At 41.7% G+C, this 19,437-nt stretch overlaps 1 protein-coding gene across 1 annotated transcript in view; it reads left to right on the forward strand.

The window, feature by feature from the left end:
• The window catches only part of LOC102412400 (cytochrome P450 3A24), a 42,676-nt gene that overhangs the window by 2,791 nt on the left and 20,448 nt on the right, over positions 1 to 19,437 (forward strand). The window contains exons 2-7 of the mRNA XM_006042985.4: positions 1,624 to 1,717; positions 8,290 to 8,342; positions 10,639 to 10,738; positions 14,644 to 14,757; positions 15,008 to 15,096; positions 18,707 to 18,855. Of these exons, the coding sequence (XP_006043047.1) occupies positions 1,624 to 1,717; positions 8,290 to 8,342; positions 10,639 to 10,738; positions 14,644 to 14,757; positions 15,008 to 15,096; positions 18,707 to 18,855 (599 nt within the window). The remainder of the gene's footprint in view (positions 1 to 1,623; positions 1,718 to 8,289; positions 8,343 to 10,638; positions 10,739 to 14,643; positions 14,758 to 15,007; positions 15,097 to 18,706; positions 18,856 to 19,437) is intronic.

The following is a 19,437-nucleotide window of genomic DNA, read 5'->3' on the forward strand; positions in this document are numbered from 1 at the left end:
CTCCAATATTCTGGAGTTTTTTATGGTCACTCATTTTTGGTCACAAAAAGTCTTTTGCTCTACACGGAAAGGTAACTGAAGACTGGGAACCCTGATATCTCTTTGTTGAAAGTGCCCGCAGGGCATGATGAACCATTCACACACAGCATGCTTTTCAACCATACCTTACTAATTTGCCTCTAGAGAGTTAGCCTTGGAGGCCTAGCAAGTTCATGTTTAAACCATTGATGGCAGTCTCTTCCTTCAGCCTCTCCTTTCCTGCACTCTGTCATCTCTCAGGAACACCAGAGTGAGCAGGCCTGCAAAGATCCACAACTCGGAACTGTGAGCTTGCACACGTAATACATGAAGGATAACCTGCAGGCAGGCCTGCCATAGGGAGCACCAGCCCTGGTTGGTTTTTAAGATAGTTGAAGTGCACAGGAAGTAATCTAGCTGCTTTATGATTGAGAATCTTCAGAAAAATGAGTGTATTTCAGGCCCTGGGCTTAGCAGGTGGTTGGAGGACCAGATGCCATGAGGTGGGGAATGGTCTGGAGATGGATCCTTTAGTCATTGATTCATTTATACAGTTTTAGGGAACAAAAGGGTCAATCACCCTTTTTTGTAGTTGAAGTCAACCAAATTGCCTGGTGACAGAGTCATGGGTGTAGCTGAAAGGTATTCAGTTTCTATGATGGCAGTGGAAGGCTTGAACACAGTTTTCATTATACAGACAAGAACACTGTGCTTGTTTTAATGCCGGCTTGTGAAGACAGAGTTAAGAAGAATCAGATCCAGTGTTCTTGCCTGGAGAATCCCAGGGACGGGGGAGCCTGGTGGGCTGCTGTCTATGGGGTCGCACAGAGTCGGACACGACTGAAGGGACTTAGCAGCAGCAGCAGCATGGAGTGAGGTCTGATGCATTGGCCACTTGATGGGAGGAGCTTACTCATTGGAAAAGACCCTGATGCTGGGAATGACTGAAGGCAGGAGGAGAAGAGGGAGACAGAGGTTAAGATGGTTGGATAGTATCACTGACTCAATGAACATGAGTTCGAGCAAACTCCAGAAGATAGTGAAGGACAGGGAAGCCTGGCATGTTGCAGTCCATAGAGTCACAAAGAATTGGATATGACTGAGTGACTAAACAACAAAACAATATAGAGGAAAGGAGAAAGATAAGAACAATGCCAAGGTAGACTCTAGAAACTCTGTCATTGGGCAGATGCAGTTAACCAAAATCTCATGTTTGATACAGAAAAAAAAAGTTTCCCCTTTGTATCTAGAATGAGAATCTCTAAATCGTGGAAGAGTTAACTTGCTGAATACATATGAATGAATTTTTTTGAGGAATTATAGCCTAAACCTCTCAGGAGCTCTCAAATTTAAATATTTATCAAGCATCCACTCTAGGATTAGGACCTTCAAGATTTCACTTGATGGTGAAAGTGATATAGTCTCACCGTGCAAGAGGGAAAGAAGGTGATGAATGAAAGTAATTATTGCTTTTGGAATTACTGTTGTTATTTATCACCTACATGTTACCTCTCTAGGCTGACAGTTCCAGTTCCAAGGCTGTGACTGGCCAGCTCCACATTTATTCCACAATCCCTGACCTGGATTTTCTCTTTCACTTTATAGATATGGAACTTATTCACATGGACTGTTTAAGAAGCTGGGAGTTCCTGGGCCAAGACCTCTGCCTTATTTTGGAAATGTTCTGTCCTACCGAAAGGTGTGTGTTGTTTGATGTCCCTTTTTTGCTTCTTATTGCAAATCCCAGATGAGTGCAGTAAAAATTCTCCTCCTCAGGAGGCAGTTGAGAGTTTTCTTACTTCCCAAAAATGGCATCGTAGGCCCCACCCACACATGCCCTCTTTAGCCTCTTTAGGCCTCTATTGTCAGCTGTCAGGAGCCTCAGGTTTGCCTCCTCAGACAGCTGAACTCTCTGGCTGAGTCAGCACAGGACTTGAAGTTCCATCTTGTAAGCTTTGTGAAGAGGGTCTTATTTCTGCCAGGTGCAGATTCCCAGCAAGGCACAGTCCTAATAATTGTCAGGAGAAAAGCATGAAGGGATGCCTGGTCATGGCTCTTAAGCAGCATACAGTACAGTCAGATGTATCCTGTTGGTAGCATAAGCTCTGGGTACCCTTTTTTCTCCTTTCTCCTGAATTGCTTGGGTGCTTCAGTTTTAATGTATCAGGTAATTTGCACATACTTGAATTCTCTCAAGAACTGCTAATGCCTGCAGGTTTTTTTTTTTTTTTTCCCTCACATTTTCTGCTCTACCTCTGGCTACACATGACATCTTTTGGGATATGAAAAATGGAACAAAAGCTTTCTGCTTTTCTTCTGTGCCTTCAAAGCAGGCACCTCATGGATGAGTTTGAACAGGGAATTAGTGTAACTGAGACAACATGGTGGTTGTCTATTTGCTTCAGATACTTAACCGCTAAGTAAGTTGTGGAGTTTTTAAAAATAAGGCGGAATCACATATACAAAAATCACTAGAAAGGATATGATTTGACAAAATTATTAGAAGTTTAATTTAACTGAAAGGAATGTACCAGGTGGCAGATGGACTGTGAATTCTGATATTCATTCTGCTCTGATGCCTCCCTAGGGCCTGGCCACTGAACTGAAGGTCATGAGCTGTATTCAGATGTGTAGGGGCAGAGCCCTGTGTGCAGGCTGCTCTCTGGCTTAGATTTCCTGTCCTGCAGACATGAGGCTTGTTTCTCAGATCCTGATTCTGCCAACTGAGGTCTTTACTGTCTCATTACTGCCTTAGAATTTCCTGAACATTTTTCCATTCGAAGAAGTAGTAAGTTCCTCTCCACCTTTCCCAGGTGAACTCTTTAGTAGATGTACCCCAACTCACATTTCTGAGACCCTCATTTACTTGTTAAAGCATTAAATATCATGATAGAAACTTAGGGATAGGCTTTTTTTTTTTTTAAGTTATAGAAGTAAAAACTCAGGCCAGGTTTTTTTTCCTGTCTGTATGTGTGTGTAGCAGAGTTTTATTAAAGTATAAAAAGGGACAGAGAAAGCTTCTAGACAGACATCAGAAGGGAGATGGAGAGTGCCCCCCTCACTAGTCTTAGCAAGGGAGCTGTATACTTTTTAAATTGGTTATTACAATAAATCAAAAGAATGTCTCAAATTTGTAAAGGTCCTACCAGACCCACTCCCACAATTTACAAGTTTCAAGATAACAAGATTAGTCAGAAGGTTCTTGCTAAGGAGAAACATGTCCTCAAGCAAGATACATTGTTATATTGACTAAGACAAAGTAATATAGAAAAAAATATTTGTCCTTTTCTCCTTGAGAGCCTCAAACCCCTTTCTCCTCCTTGGGGAATCTGGACTTTTTATCAGCCTGCCTAGGAATTGACTCTCTCATCCCCCGCTTTTCTTTTAGGAGAATTATGTTGCCAAGGGAAAGGGGCATCATTTTCATCCCATAACTACTTCCTGCTGTTGAGGGGCATAGTCCCTAAATTGTTGAGGCAACATATTCTCCTAACCCTCATGTTGAGGGTGTCTGATCCAGGGGCCCCAAGTAATAGTTTGAGGAGCCTGTGGCATTCATAGGAGCTTGAACAACCATTTGTAACTTAAGAGGTTTCAGCCAGTTAGAAACAAATCCAGTTACATAGTTATAGATGTAAGGCAAAATGGTCATTAAACCAAGTTAAAACATAATCAAAATTAAAAGTTACATTATGTCCATAGTTACACCAGTCCATCTTAGGATTGTTAGATGTCATCAGATCAAGAAGAGGCATCACATATGATTGTTGTTCATGAAGGTATTTGCAGAATTGAAGAAAGTACTTTCCTTGAAGCAGAGAAACCCACCATGGGAAGCCTTCAATTGATTAGGAGGGGGAGTGCTCCACAGACCCAGAAATTAGACCAATGTGGAGGCTGGGTCAGGGATCACCTCCCAGAGTTCTAGTAATGTCTGTAGAAAAGCTGAGTCACATAGTTAGTTAATTCTAAGGCTTTAGGATCTATAACAATATCTGTATGCAAAAACAGTCTGTCATAGAGAGAGTCCCTTTTTTGGGGGGCAGTTTGAGCCCTCATTATAAGCTGGGCAAGGCCCCCATAACCCAGAATCCAAATGTGGCAATAGCCCATAATGCCCAAGAATCCTCTCAATTGTCTTAAAATCATAGATAGAGGATGATTTAGTATAGGTTCAATGTTAGAAAGCATTATCCTTCAAATCAGTCACTGAAAATTATATGGCTTGTTTAGGAATTTCAGACAATAAAGTACAAGAATTAGGCACTTATTATTCGTATATCTAGAACAAGTCTCCACTTATCATTTGACCCTTTTCACACTCAAAATAGGAATGTTGCATGGACTATTGTAGGGAATTAATAGCCCTTGTTCCTTTAAATTTTCAATGATAGGCTTTAACCCTTTCTTAACCTCAGGTTTTAATGGATATTGCTTTTGATATGAAAATATTGCTTGATAAGGACAAGAACAACATTTTGTGTTTGACCCACAGTTTTTCCATCAGTCCACACTTTAGGATTTACATTTTTTTCAGTTAAAAGAACGGGTTCCATATTCATGAAAACAGAGGCCCGGACTTTGTTCAGTATATCCCTCCCCAGAAGGGGTGAGGGAGACTCTGGCATGATTAGAAACTCGTGAGAAAAACAGCTCAGAGTCCCAGTTGCAGCTTAAAGGATGACTGAAATAATAACATTTGGCTGTTCTGACAGAAGCTGACCAGGGGCTTCAGTGAGCAAAGCAAAAGCTGCCCCAGGGTCCAAAATAAAATCGACTGGTTGGCCCCCCACAGTTATTTATGCCCAGGGTTCCTCAGGTGTAATTAGGGTGGGAGCTTGTGTGGTGACCCCCGGGCACCTTTGGTCCTGATTGTCCTGAGAGTCCGACCCCTGGGGCCTACACCTTAGAGGGCAGTCTCTTCTCCAGTGTGGTCCTTTGCAGACCAGACATGGAGCCGGGAGTGGCATAGATGCCTGAGGGCACTCCCACTTGAGATGCCCCTCCTTTCCACAGTAATAACAAGCCCATCCCTTTTCACCTGGGTCCCTCTGGGCATTTTTCTCAGGCTGTTTCAGAGCAGGTCTAACAGCCATTGTTGGGGCTTCAGTCTTTTGCCTGGTTCTTTTTTCCCCTCTTATTTTCCTTCTCATTTTCTTTACCATAATATACTGTCTGAGCCAGCTGTAACAGTTTTTCTAAAGACTGATTTGGTCCAAATGCTAGTTTTTGTAACTTATGGCAGATATCTGGAGCCGACTGAGTGAGAAATCTGTCTTTTAAGATCATTTCTCCCTCTGTAATTTCAGGACCCATGTCAGTAAACATGAGGAGAGCCTCCTGTAATCTTTATTAGGAGTTTACCAGGAGTTTCCTTCTCTCCCTATTCTATGTCAGTTAACTTAGCATAGTTTAAAATCTTAGCATATGCTCTCTTGAGTCCTTCAAGAATACATCAGGCAAAGTGGCTCTGTTATGGGAACTGCTTGGCTCCCAGTAGGGAGGAGGGCTATTTTGTGATCCCTCTTTCCCCTTGCCTCCAAGCCATTCATCTCCAAAAGTAATGGCTTCCCCCAAAACTTGAGCTCTCAAGTCAGGAGTCAGCATCTGTCCCAAGACATATCCTCTAAATAGTCTACCTAGACTGAGGCAAGCCCTCCCGGAAGGGTGCCCTGATTCTCAGCCTGTTCAATTGGCAGCCCCAGATACAGGGGCAAAGTAAGAGAACAGGAGGGAGCTGAAGGTTTCACACCCAAGTCTGTACCCTTAGGACACAAGTCTGGCATGTCTCACAGAGAGATAAAGAGCAAACATATATGGCACTTCCACCCATTTCTTTGTTTTCTACAGAACTGATCTAATTGTAAACAATATTGTAATTGAGACTCCTCAACAGGCCGGTGTTCCCTGTCTTCCAAAGGATACCATGGCCATTTGGTATCACAGAAGAAGATCAGGCATGTCTTTTTAAACTCTGGGGATCAAACTTGTCCCAGTTTTTTTTTTTTTTTTTAAATAGATTTTAAAGGAGTGGTTCTGAAACTGTTAGTTCCCATCTGTAAGAGAGAAAAAAGCGGCATCCACAGCCATGGCTTCTTTCTACTGAAGGTGTCCCTCCCTGCTCTAGATGGGAGTGTAGACAGACTTTCCGCTGAAGTTTTCCTTCCCTGGTCAGACTTAGTCTGTCCCTTACCAATGCAGGCGCCTGATTCGCCTCTCCCAGTTCTACCACTGAGATGGGGTGGAGATGCACCAGGGGTAGATCTGATGGCATCCCAAATTGATTTATAGTTCCATACCACCACAACCTTTGTTTGATTTGTCAGAGTAGTTTCCCAAAATGTTTCCCAAGCTAGGACTACTAGGGGAAGCATCCGTCTTCCCTGTGCCTATGCACATTCCTGAGTACAGTCCTGACTGCAGTAGAAATGGTGAGTCATAAAGGGATAAACAACAACCAAGATGTCCCTTCTGAGTGTCACCACGCCAGTATATGTGATGGCAAAAGGGTCGGCCAGCGAGGAAAAAGTGATTTTTGTCCTCAAGCTACTAGAACCAATCCTTCCAGTTCATTTCCACAGAGAGAATATCTAAGGAGTTGAGACAGAAGCCACCCCAGAGCCTCTTCTGGTCCAGTAAGAGCTAGCACTACCAAAGGAAGAAACCCTTTGCATTTCCAATCTGACCAGATCCTGCAATTCCCAATCTGTGTCCTCAAAAATCTCATGGTCAGCAGCAGTGCTTCTCTCCACATAGATCAGAGGCACAGCCATGACAGACTCACTTTCAGATCGCTGGTCCCTGAGGCAGGCAGCAAGAGCGACCTTTAGCCTGAGAGACATTCCTGGAGTTAAAGTTCTGTCTTGCTCCCAAATATGCTCTTGTAGCTTTTGGCTCCTAGCAAGACCAGGCACTTCCATGACTACCAAGCTTGGGGTCTAAGTGAAAGTACATAGTAACGGCATGAATCTCAAGTCCATTGAAAGTCTATGACCCAACAGATTAGGTTAGTAGTTCTGATTCCCCACGCAATTACAAAATGGTCAAAGGGACCAGGAAAAAGTGACCGAGAAAGGAAAGTTCTGTCCACACGCTTTGCCCTCCTCTGGCCACTCTCCTCACAGGGACATTGGGTGTCTCTTGGCATTGACAGGTGGTATAAACCCCTGACAAGTCTCCCCTTTTTGGATCTGCCTTCAGTCATTACGAGGCACCGTGAAACTGCAGAGCAGGGCTCATCACTTGCTTTGTGCAGGGCATGTCATTCATTCACACAAGCAAACCATAGAGTTAGTAAAAGTAAAGCAGAAAATATGTATACTGAGAAAGCAGAGAGGCTAGAGCTCTTGAATGTTCTTACCCTGTCCTGAAGATCCTGGGCAAGCCCCAAGATGGTAGCTTAATGTGAACAATGCAGATTTGTGATCTCCGAAGAAGACTTAGCTTCTGGACCAGGGACCAAGCTTGATCACTCAAGAGCTTTTGCGTAGCAGAGATTTATTTAAAGTACAAAAAGGGACAGAGTAAGCTTCTGACATAGACATCAGAAGGGGGATGGAGAGTGTCCCCCTCGCTAGTCTTAGCAAGGGAGCTATATCCTTTTTTTAATTGGTTATTCCTATCAAGCCAGGTGTTTAAAATGCACTGTTCTTTGTATAGTTGTGGCACCTCCCCATTTTTTTCTGTGTTGAGCTGGAGGACTAGGAGGTATGTCCACTTTGTCATTCATTCAGTTACTCACTCACTTTCTCATTGAACACACACCCCTTAGACTTCTTTAAATCTGCGAGATTAAAAGATGTTACTAGTGCTTTAACTTGCTTATTCCGCTAGAATTCTAGAAAGAGCTCATGAGAGAAATGAAAAGGCTGCTTAACTAGGAGATGAAAGTGCGTGTAGGAATCTGTTACTTTCCTCAGCTTCAGTTTTGTCACATGTCCATGGGGGATTAGAGATGAAGAGATTCTAGACAACACATGCACAAGGAAAAGCCTTCAGGAAGACAAAGAGTAATTAGTATTCACTGACATTCAAGAGTGATTTTAAATTGTCAGTTTCAAATATCTCCTCTATTTTCCCTCCTTCCCCTTAAGACATTTGTGAATAAGAACCAATACAATATTGTAAAGTAATTTGCCTCCAATTAAAATAAATAAATTTATATTAAAAAAAGAACTTCCCTCCAACTGCCAGTGAAAAATAGTAGTTTTGTGAATTAGAGATAGGGTTCAATACAGGATATTAATAATGTAATATTGTTTTTCCTTATAGGGTGTTTGTGAGTTTGATGAAGAATGTTTTAAAAAGTATGGGAAAATGTGGGGGTGAGTATTCTGAAAACTCCCATCAGACACACTTGTTATAATAATCCTGCCCTCCCCTGGTGGTGTGGACGGCACTCTCAGTCCAGAGCTTCTTGGAATGAAGTCATTTGCTGTAAAGCTTGCATGTTTTTTCTACCAGAGATCATGAAGGCCACCAGGTATCCAGGTCCACACTCTGAATCAGGCTTGGAGGATCACAGGTCGTCACTTTTCTCCAGATTTTGAGGCCCAGGGACTCCTAGCATCACTTTCTCTCCAGGATCTCACTCTTCCTCCCCTTTTCCATTTTTCTCTCCTTAGGTTACCTTTAATTGCATAAAATGCATTATCCCAGAACATTCTAATATGTGCTTATAAATGTATCTTATGACCCTTTCCCACATGATTATCTTTTAATTTAAACCCAATATCCTTTATTTAAACTCTGGATTTAATATGTCCTTTTGGAAAAAGAAATGAGGGTTATAGATTAACATAATGGGAAATCATTTCTGCTCAGCTTTTTACTTTCTCTACATGTATGGAATTTGTTTAATTTTCAGGTAAGATTTTCCAATAGAATTGTATTCAATGATTGTTTTATCTACTGTTTTTCTCTGACCTTGAGGAGATGTAGGGTATATATATCTAACCCAGAGTCTGTGAGGTGGGCTTTAGGAGCTGTTGGAGGTTTGGTGAGAGCAGAGGGAGAGGTGTCTTGTGGTGCTTCTTTGCCAACAGCAAGTGGCAGAGGCTCTACCTGTCTAGACCTCTTCATCTTCTCTCATGAGGCCGTCAGAAACCATGGGAACCTGTGAGTTGCCATGGCCCCAATGTCAACCTGGTTGAGTGGAAAGAATACATAGCACTGGGACACTACTGGCCCAGCTCCAACTGCCCCTCCAACGCTTAGTAACTGTGAGCTCTGGCTGGAGTCCCTTTTTCATGGTGGATCCCAGTTCTCTTTTAGAAAATGGTTCTCATGCATGGATGTATGAGGAGCACCTGGGAGAGCTTGTTATAAATACAGACTTCGACCCCACTCATCGATATGATCTGAGGTGGGTTCAAAGATCTGATTGTAACGGTTAGTGAGAGAAATTATTAAGACGGGAGTGACATCATAAATATAAAGCAAACCACTATCTCTTCTCCACCCAAGTGTTGTTGCAAAACCGTGGTGGGAAGAAGGGAATCATCCAAGTAACATGGTCAGTCAGGTGGAAGAGCAGATTAAGTGCCTCCTCAATCCCTCCTGTCACTGCTTCAGCACTAAATGCTCTTGACACCCACTTACACCCTCTGAGTTTTATAACAGCCTTTGGAAATGGGCAGAAGTAAGTGCAGTGTTTCTCTGCAATTTTTATATGTGATCATGAAACCATTTGAGATTCTTCTGTGAAATTAAAGGAGGATTAGGGAACATGTGGAAAATCTTCCAATTTGTTCTAGCCATTGCAAGTGATTGATAGTGGAACCAAAATGTCAGAAGACAGTAAATAACTCAGAGTAAACCTCATTCCAGGGGCCCATTTCCATGAAGGGACATCCTGATAGTCAGGAGATCAGGTCAAACAGTGACATGTCACATCTGAGGAGTCAGCTTTGTGTGATAGGTGGGTCAAACGTGGGCCCGCCCTGCTGGTGATGGATGTCATTGACATGGAGCCTGAGGCCCACAGGACCCATGTAATGAAAAGAAAATATTTAAAAGATGAGTTATACATACTTCTCTGATCTTTTTCATTCTCTTTTTCCTTTTGTTCAAATTATCCTGAACTTGATGCTACCAAGGATATCTCACTATTTAAAATATTTGCTCAAAAAATATTAACTAGTAAGCAAATTTTAGAAAATAGGACAAAAAATCTTGCATATCCCACTGTCACTTGTGGAGCATGCCAAATCTTCTTCCATTTGCAGATATATTGTTACATATTTATGATAGATGTGTCTACAGTTTTCATCTAATACTAAGTGCATTTTCATGTTTTGGGTATGTCTTCAAAAATGACTGAGTAGATGGTCTCCCCTTAATTATTTTTTAATTTTCAGATAATTTGCTTCCTTCAATTATTTACTAACCTAACTTCCTTCTTGATAATGAAATATATTAAACATATAAAAATTATGGAAAATGATACAGGAAATACCCATATACTTACCACCTAGAATTAGCAGTGTTTTCATGGTACTTTCAATGATAACTTTAGAAGGATGGATTATGTAATGTTAAGAGAAGCATCTGGACTTCCAGGTGTGGCTCCAGCTGCAGAAAATGGCTCCGTAAGTCTCATCAGCTCTGTTTCCCCCACAGGGTTTTTGAAGGTAAACAGCCTCTGTTGGTTATCACAGATCCAGACGTGATCAAAACAGTGCTAGTGAAAGAATGTTATTCTGTCTTCACAAACCGGAGGGTAGGCATCCATTTTTTTAATTTAAAATTTGTTTATTAGATATGCATTTTGAAGTATATTATAAATTCACAGGATGTTGTCAAAAGAGAAAAATACAGAGAGGCTGGATGTCATGTACCTTTCATCCTGATTCCTCCAACGGCAATACATTGATTAATTAGACTACAATTTCAAAGCAGAAAACTGACATTCATACTATCCACAGAGCATATTGTGATTTCTTCAGTTTCATGCTCACTCACCGTGTATGTTTTGTTCTGTGAAATGTGTCCTAGATGTAGATTTGTGTAGCTACAAATTTGTGTAGCTACAATCAATGTACAGAACTATTCCATCCCTACAAGTCTCCTTCTTACTGTTCTTATATAGTTGTAGCATGTAGCTTGTTTTTTCCTCTTATCAGGGTCCTTAGCATAGCAAACACTGCTCTTTAAATTTTGATGAGTAATTTATCAATTTTCCATTTTATGAATTTTGCCTTTGTTGTCAAGTCCAAAATATCTTGACCTAGCCCTAGGCCTTGAAGATTTTCTCCTATTTTGTCCCTAAACATTAAATCATTTTATGTTTTATTTAAGCCTAAACCCATTTTATGTTAGTTTCTTTGTAACATGTGAGGTTAAGTTTTGTTTTGTTTTTTTAATTTGGCTTCTAAATGTCTGAATTGCCCTAGCACCATTTATGGAAAGACTATCCATTTACAATAATTTGTTTATTTAATATTTATTCATTTTTAGCTGTGCTGGGTCTTCGCTGCTGTGCTCGGGCTTGAGCCTGGCAGTGGGCAGGCGTGCGGCTGCAGAGGTTAGCTGTGGGCAGGTGTCAGTGCAGTCGAGTGACAGTAATAAGGACTGGCCTTAGGCATCTGAGCATCTGCAGGGGCCTGTCATAATGTTTTGCACATGCCCACCCAAAAAGATTGACTGCTGGTATCAATCCTGGGTCTTATAGTATCAATGGTGGCACTAGCTGGGCAGCTCTAGTGGGGTTGGAGGCAGTAGGGTAGGATTCATGAAACTCCCTTAACGCCATGAACATGGACTAAAAGACGACTGATTGTTCAGTTGACTGGGGAGAAAGGCTACACACACTGGTCAGTTTCTGTTGGTATCAGAAGCTGCACATGGCTCTTCCTTTCCCTTTCCTGCCCCTTCCCTCGCCTCTCCTTCCCCTGCCTGCCATCTCTTCCCTTTCCTGCCCCTTCCTTCCCCTCTCCTTCCCTTGCCTGCCATGTCTTCCTGGACAATCCAGTCCTAAACCCGAAGGTGAGCCACAGAAGGTGGGCAGCCTCACACATCAGGGTGGGGCCAGAGAAGGAGGACAGTGGCTCCAAATCAGAGACTCAGTAGGGAGGGGAGGGTGTCCACAGGGATGGCAGCTGGGCACTGGTAAAGTGAAAGTGAAAGTCACTCAGTCATGTCCCCATGGACTATACAGTCCATGGAATTCTCCAGGCCAGAATACTGGAGTGGGTAGCCTTTCCCTTCTCCAGGGTATCTTCCCAACCCATGGATTGAACCCAGGTCTCCCACATTGCAGGAGGATTCTTTACCAGATGAGCCACAAGGGAAGCCCAAGAATCCTGGAGTGGGTAGCCTTTTCCTTCTCCAGGGGAATCTTCCTGATACAAAAATTGGACTGAGGTCTACTCCATTGCAGGTGGATTCTTTACCAACTAGCTATCAGGGAAGCCCCTTTCACTTTCCCTGGTAAGGGAACCCAGAATACTCACTTGTGGGGTTGGCCCATAAGGCGAGGGGGCATTGTGAGTGGAAAGGGATGCATTGTGGATTGGGTCCATAAAGGAGGATTGATCAGGTAACAATATAGAAAGGATGATGGAAGCCGGCATTCTCACTGTTGGAGAAGTCACAGGTTCAGAGACTGAGAAACTAGTCTGTGGAGTCACCACCTGTATTATCAGTGTAAATCCATGCTTTTCTGTGTAGATAGATGATAGCAGGCCAGATGATATAGACAGATGACAGATAAATACAGATAAAGACAGATAGGTGTGTGTGTGTGTGTGTGTGTGTAGCTACAAAAGCACATTATACCTACTGCTTTCCACTGATATAGTATAGACACCTGAGCAGCTGCAGGGGTCTGGGATGGGGTTTTACACATGCCCAGCCAAAAAGATTGGGGCTGGCAGCTGATATGGATTTTGGGTCTCAGGGCATCACTGGCTGGAGCAGCTCTCTTGGGGTTGAGGGGGAAGACAGGACACAATAAATTGGAATCTGCGCATTACTGACTTGATGGACATGAGTTTGGGTAAACTCCGGGAGTTGGTGATGGACAGGGAGGCCTGGCATGCTGCGATTCATGGGGTTGCTAAGAGTTGGACACGACTGAGCGACTGAACTGAACTGAACTTAACTGAATATAGAACCCTAGGGAGTGATCAGCACCAAAATTTTCAGAGGTTTTTCAATGACTATGCTGGCAGTTGGTTTCATCATAGCAGTTTCTGGGGTTTTCTGCAGAGCAGGATACAGAGAACCATAGTCACTCCTGCTGCGTGGTTGACACTGGTAGTCCCTGCCCTTCTTCTTTGTTCCTAGTTGTCTCTAGATGTCTCGGCTCTGCTCTTCTCTGGGAAGGGTGAAAGCAAAGCAGATCACTTGTTCAATGTTCTGAAAGGCTGGAGAAACTGGTCACTGATCCTGTTGTCTCTTTTAGTCATTTTTAATTTTTCCAGCAAGGGAAAATGTCTCAGGCTGGGGAAATCCCTCTTGATGCTGAGCAGTTCAGGCCTAGAGGAAGGGATGATGCAAACATCATCTATTCTCCTCTTTTTGTGAGTTATTTTCAAGTGTGCTCTGTTGTATTGCTGAGGCTTCTTAGACCTATTTTCATTTACTGTGAGCTATCTAATTATGAGACAACAAAGGCTGGAGTCTCCACTCTGGTGATGAGTCTCCTATCTTGAAGATGTCACTTTAGTATTTCATCATTAAAGTGCTATTAGCTGTAGGTCTTTTTGTAGATGCTCTTTATCAAATTGAGGAAATTTTTTTGTCTTCCTGTTTTGTGAATTTTATCATGAATGAGTGTTGGAGCAATCTATTTTAAAACAAAATATACATTTGAAAGATTGAGGAGATTTTCAAACAGGTTTGCCTCATACGCCTGTCCCAAGCTGAGAATAGAGTTGTCTTCTTTCCCCTTCTTTTCCTGGGGGAAAATGAAGGGGGAAGTTTTCCATATCATTGCATAATTTTTTTCAGAAGATCAGGTAGATTCATAATCTTTTGTGTAGTTAATACTACTTAAAAAGCCCCCACCATGTCAACATATTCCATCTTCCAGTTGGTCAGGCTGTAAATATATGTAAAGACTGAAGTAACCTGAGGCAAAATGCAGTCTGCCAAGGCTATCTGGCTGGCTGTCACCAATTCCTTCTCTGCATAGCCCAGGAACATGAATTAGGTCTTATTCCCTTCTATCCCCCTGGAAGAACCCTTTCCATACTACATGGGTCATGTGTGTTTAAAAGGAGATTGGAATATGAATGCTGGAAACCACATCAAGTGGCTGAATGTCTCTTCCACATTCACAGGAACCTAGACATTCAGGATAAATGTTTATTGTGCATCTAGCATAGGGCCTGGTACTACATAGATAGTCATTAAACATGAAGGGGATGACAGAGGATAGATGGCCGGATGACATCACTGACTCAATGGACGTGAGTCTGAGTGAACTCCGGGAGTTGGTGATGGACAGGGAGGCCTGGTGTGCTGCGATTCATGGGGTCACAGAGTCGGACACGACTGAGTGACTGAACTGAACTGAAAGATTTGTTGGATACATTGTTCCCAAATATTAACAAATTTTCCACAACTGTTGAGACTTCCAACACTTAGGTAGGGTAAAATGTGTATTGCTTTCAACTCTAGGTTTTTGGTCCAATGGGAATTATGAAAAATGCTGTTTCTGTGGCTGAGGATGAACAATGGAAGAGAATACGGACATTGCTCTCTCCAACCTTTACCAGTGGGAAGCTCAAGGAGGTAAAAGAAGAGGGTTTTCCATGAGCAACTTCAAGAATAAGGTAGAAGATAAATTCATATCCTTGTCCAAGGAGTGGTGTGCCAAATTTGAGTTTCCTAAAATGGTTTTTATTTTCACATCCTAAAAGAGACATCGTCAGATTCATAATAAAATGTCACTTAAAGCTCCATGCCCCTGAAAACCAGGTTCTTCTAAAACTTGAAAACTTCTCCACATTTAACTTCCTGTGCTGTTGTGTTTTGTGTCTAGATGTTCCCTATTATTAGGCAGTATGGAGATGTGTTGGTGAGGAACCTGAGGAAGGAAGCAGAAAAAGGCAAGTCCGTCAACATGAAAGAGTAAGTAGGAGTGGAGCTGCTGGTCCTCTGAGCTCCATGGAGACCCTTGTGTTTCCTGCCTTGGAGCCAAATTCCTACTGCTGAGTTACTCTAGTGACCAAACAGAAGCAGGTGTATGGTTTACAATTCCGGCTGGCCGGTCACCCAAGAATGAGTGGTGGCTCATGAAAATATCAGAAGGTATCTTCTGTGTACATGAGCCAGGATTAACTTATTTGCTTAAGTGTCACCTTGGATATTCTGGGAGACAAAAATACACAGTTTGGTCTTAAGTCAGGGAGTGTGATGCCTCCATCTCTGTTGGTTTTCTCAAGATTGCTTTGGCTATTTATGGTCTTGTATGGTATTTTTTGGGGCTGCAAAATCACTGCAGATGGTGATTGCAGCCATGAAATTAAAAGACGCTTACTCCTTGGAAGGAAAGTTATGACCAACCTAGACAGCATATTTAAAAGCAGAGACATTACTTTGGCAACAAAGTCTGTCTAGTCAAGGCTATGGTTTTTCCAGTGGTCATGTATGGGTGTGAGAGTTGGACTGTGAAGAAAGCTGAGCGCTGAAGAATTGATGCTTTTGAACTGTGGTGTTGGAGAAGACTCTTGAGAGTCCCTGGGACTGCAAGGAGATCCAACCAGTCCATCCTAAAGGAGATCAGTTCTGGGTGTTCATTGGAAGGACTGATGCTGAAGCTGAAACTCCAATACTTTGGCCACCTAATGCGAAGACTTGACTCATGGAAAAGACTCTGATGCTGGGAAGGATTGGGGGCAGAAGGAGAAGGGGACGACAGAGGATGAGATGGCTGGATGGCATCACCGACTCAATGGACATGAGTTTGGGTGAACTCCGGGAGTTGGTGCTGGACAGGGAGGCCTAGTGTGCTGCAGTCCATGGGGTCGCAAAGAGTCGGACATGACTGAGCGACTGCACTGAACTGAACTGAACTGATGGTTCCATATAAACTTGAGGATTATTTGTTCTAGTTCTGTGAAAAGTACCACAAGTATTTTGATAGGGATTGCGCTAGATCTATTTGGGTTGCTTTGGGTTGTATGGACATTTTGGAAACATTAATTGTTCCTCTCCATGTACATGCAGCATCTTTCCGTTTGTTTGGATTTCCTTCATCATTTTATTGTTTACATAGTATAGGTCTTTCACTTCCCTGATTAAGTTTATTCCTAGGTGTTTTATTCTTTTAATGTGATTTTAAACAGGATTGTTTTATTATTTTCTCTTTCTTATAGTTCTTTATTACTGTATAGAAAAGCACCAGATTTCTGCATATTAATCATCTATCTGCCACTTTACTGAATTCATTTATTCTAGTTTTTTGGTGGAACTTCAGGGGTGCCTATATAAAGTATTATTTCATCTGCAAATAGTGATAGTTTTACATGTACCCTTCCAATTTGGATGCATTTTACTTCTTTTTCTTGTATTATTATGGCTAGGACTTCTAATTCTATATTGAGTAGAAGGGGCAACCATGGGCATCCTTGTCTTGTTCCTGATTCTAGAGACTACTTAATGGTACAAAACAGACACATATCAATTGAATACATTTGAGAGCCCCAAAATAAACCCTTATACTTAGAGTCAATTAATCTATGATAAAGGAGGCAGGAATATACAGTGGAGAAAAGACAGTCTCTTCAATAAGTATGCTGGGAAAACTGAACAGCTACATGTAAAAGAATGAAATTAGAACATTTTCCTATACCCTATAGAAAAACAAACTCAAAATGGATTAAAGATCTAAATGTAAGACTGGAGACCATTAAAACATAGAAGAAACAATAGGCAGAATGCTCTTTGCCATAAATATCATAACAATATGTTTTTGGATTTAACTCTTAAGGCAAAGAAAACAAGAGTAAAAATAAGCAAATGACCTAATTTTTTATTTTTGCCTAATTGAACTTAAAAATCTTTTGCACAGTGAAGTAAAATATTGATAAAATGAAAAGACCACCTAGTTAATGGATGGGAGAATAATTTGCAAATGATATGATGATAAGAGGTTAGTATCCAAAAATATATAAATGTCTCATACAACTCAAAATCTAAATAACAAACAACCCAATGAAAAATGAGCAGAAGATCTTAATAGACATTTTTTTCAAGCGAAGATATACAATTGAAAAGATGTTCAACATTACAAATCATCAGAGAAATGCAAATCAAAATCACAAAATCAGCCAACACCTGTAAGTTTGGGTGAGGATGTGGAGAAAAGGAAACCCTGGTACAGGGTTGGTGGACTGTAAACTGATGCAGACACTGTGGGAAACCATATGGAGGTTTCTCCAAAAGCTTAAAGAGAACTATTGTCTGTGTTCCGTCATGTCCCACTTTCTGTGACCCCACAGACTGTAGCCCACCAGGCTCCTCTGTCCATGGGATTTCCTAGGCAAGAATACTGGATTGGGTAGCCATTCCCTTCTGCAGGGGATCTTCCTGACCCAGGGATCAAACCCAAATCTCCTGCCTTGCAGCCTGAGGACTGTGATATGATTCAGGAATTCCATCCTGTGTATACATCCAGTGAAAATGAATACACTAATTTGAAAAGATACATGCACCCCATTTCTTTTATCAGCTTTATTTACAGTAGCCAAGATATGGAAGAATCTAAGTATCTGTCAGTAGATGAATGTTGAAAGAAGATGTATCACATGTGTGTACACACACACACACCCCCCCCCACACACAAGAAATATTACTGAGCCATATAAAAGAATGAAACTGTTCCATTTACAACAGCATGTATGGACCTAGAGGGTATCATGCTTAGTGAAATAAGTTAGAGAACGACAAATGTTGCGTGTTATCATTTGTATGTGGAATCTAAAAATAAAATGAATAAATATCAATATAACAAAACAGAAACAGACTCACAGTGTAGAAAACAAAGTGGTGGTTACCAGTGGGAAGTAGGAAGGGGAGTGCAAGATAGGACAGACGATTAAAAGGTACAAATTGCAATGTATAACGTAATTGTGCTACAGGGATAGACTGTACATAACAAGGAATGTATTCAGTATTTAATAATAGCTTTAAATGGAGCATTTAAAATCGTCCTTCTATACCTGAAACTAATGTGATATTGTATATCAACTCTGCTTTTGCGCTAAAGGGGAATCAGCTCTGAGCACAGGTTCTGCGGTGAGCTGAGACCCAGATCAATGTCCCCTTTCTTGACTCCCCAGGAAGAGTGAATTTACTCCCTTTGCTCTGCTCAGACACAGTCCATATACACCTTTTATTGCCCATAGTCAAAGCTCACTACTGTCCTTTGTCAGATTATGGGTTCTATCCTTCGATGACTGAGCTCCTTGAGTTTGGCGGTGGGGGGTCTAACTTGCCTTAGTGTCCCCATCCCCCCAGCACAGGGGCAGTTGCATCATTCACACTCATACACACCTCAGGAGTGAGTGATAGTAGCAGACAGTCTTCCATGATCCAGCAGGTGGTTCTGAGAGAGTGTGGCTCTTGACCTGTCTTGCCTGGGCATCTGATTATATATGATTTTCTTGTTGACTCTGTTGGATATGGATAGTCAACTGGTCCTGATTTTAACTGTCTGTGTCTGTCTTTCTCTACTCAGGGTCTTTGGGGCCTACAGCATGGATGTGATTACTAGCACATCATTTGGAGTGAATATTGATTCCCTTGGCAACCCGCAAGATCCCTTTGTGGAGAATGCTAAGAAGCTCTTAAGATTTGATATCCTTGATCCATTTCTTCTCTCAGTAGGTAAGAGTCCTACTACATTTCTTTTTCTGTATTCTTCCTCCTGTCCCTCCTTCCCTCTCATTCTTTCTTCTTCTCTTCCTCCTTCCCTCCCTCCCTTTCTTCTTTTTCATAGGTTTATTGAGATATAATTCACCAATTTAAAATATACAATTCAATGGTTTTTATAACCTAAGTGTCCATTGATGGATAAGCGGATAGGAAAAATGTGGTGTTTATACACACAGACACAAACACAACAGAATACTCTTCAGCCATAAAAAGGAAGGAAATTCTTTCATTTGCAGCAATGTGGCTGGACCTCATGCTGTGAAATAAGTCAGACAGCAAGACAAATACTATATGTTGAATCAAAGGAAGAAATCCAGACTCATAGAAAAATGATGTCAGAGTTTTGATTACCAGAGACAGGGTTTGGGAGATAGAATTGGATGATGTTGGTCAAAAGGTACAAATTTCAGTTATTACTTAAATCAATAGTCCTGGTGCAATTTGCTTATAGGTATCCAGTTGTCTCAGCACCATTTACTGAAAAGCCTGTTTTGTCTCTATTGAATGGTCTTGGAAACATTTCCATTGTTCAGT

The sequence above is a fragment of the Bubalus bubalis genome, chromosome 24 (genome assembly GCF_019923935.1).
Source record: "Bubalus bubalis isolate 160015118507 breed Murrah chromosome 24, NDDB_SH_1, whole genome shotgun sequence".
In the NCBI taxonomy this organism is placed as follows: Eukaryota; Metazoa; Chordata; class Mammalia; order Artiodactyla; family Bovidae; genus Bubalus; species Bubalus bubalis.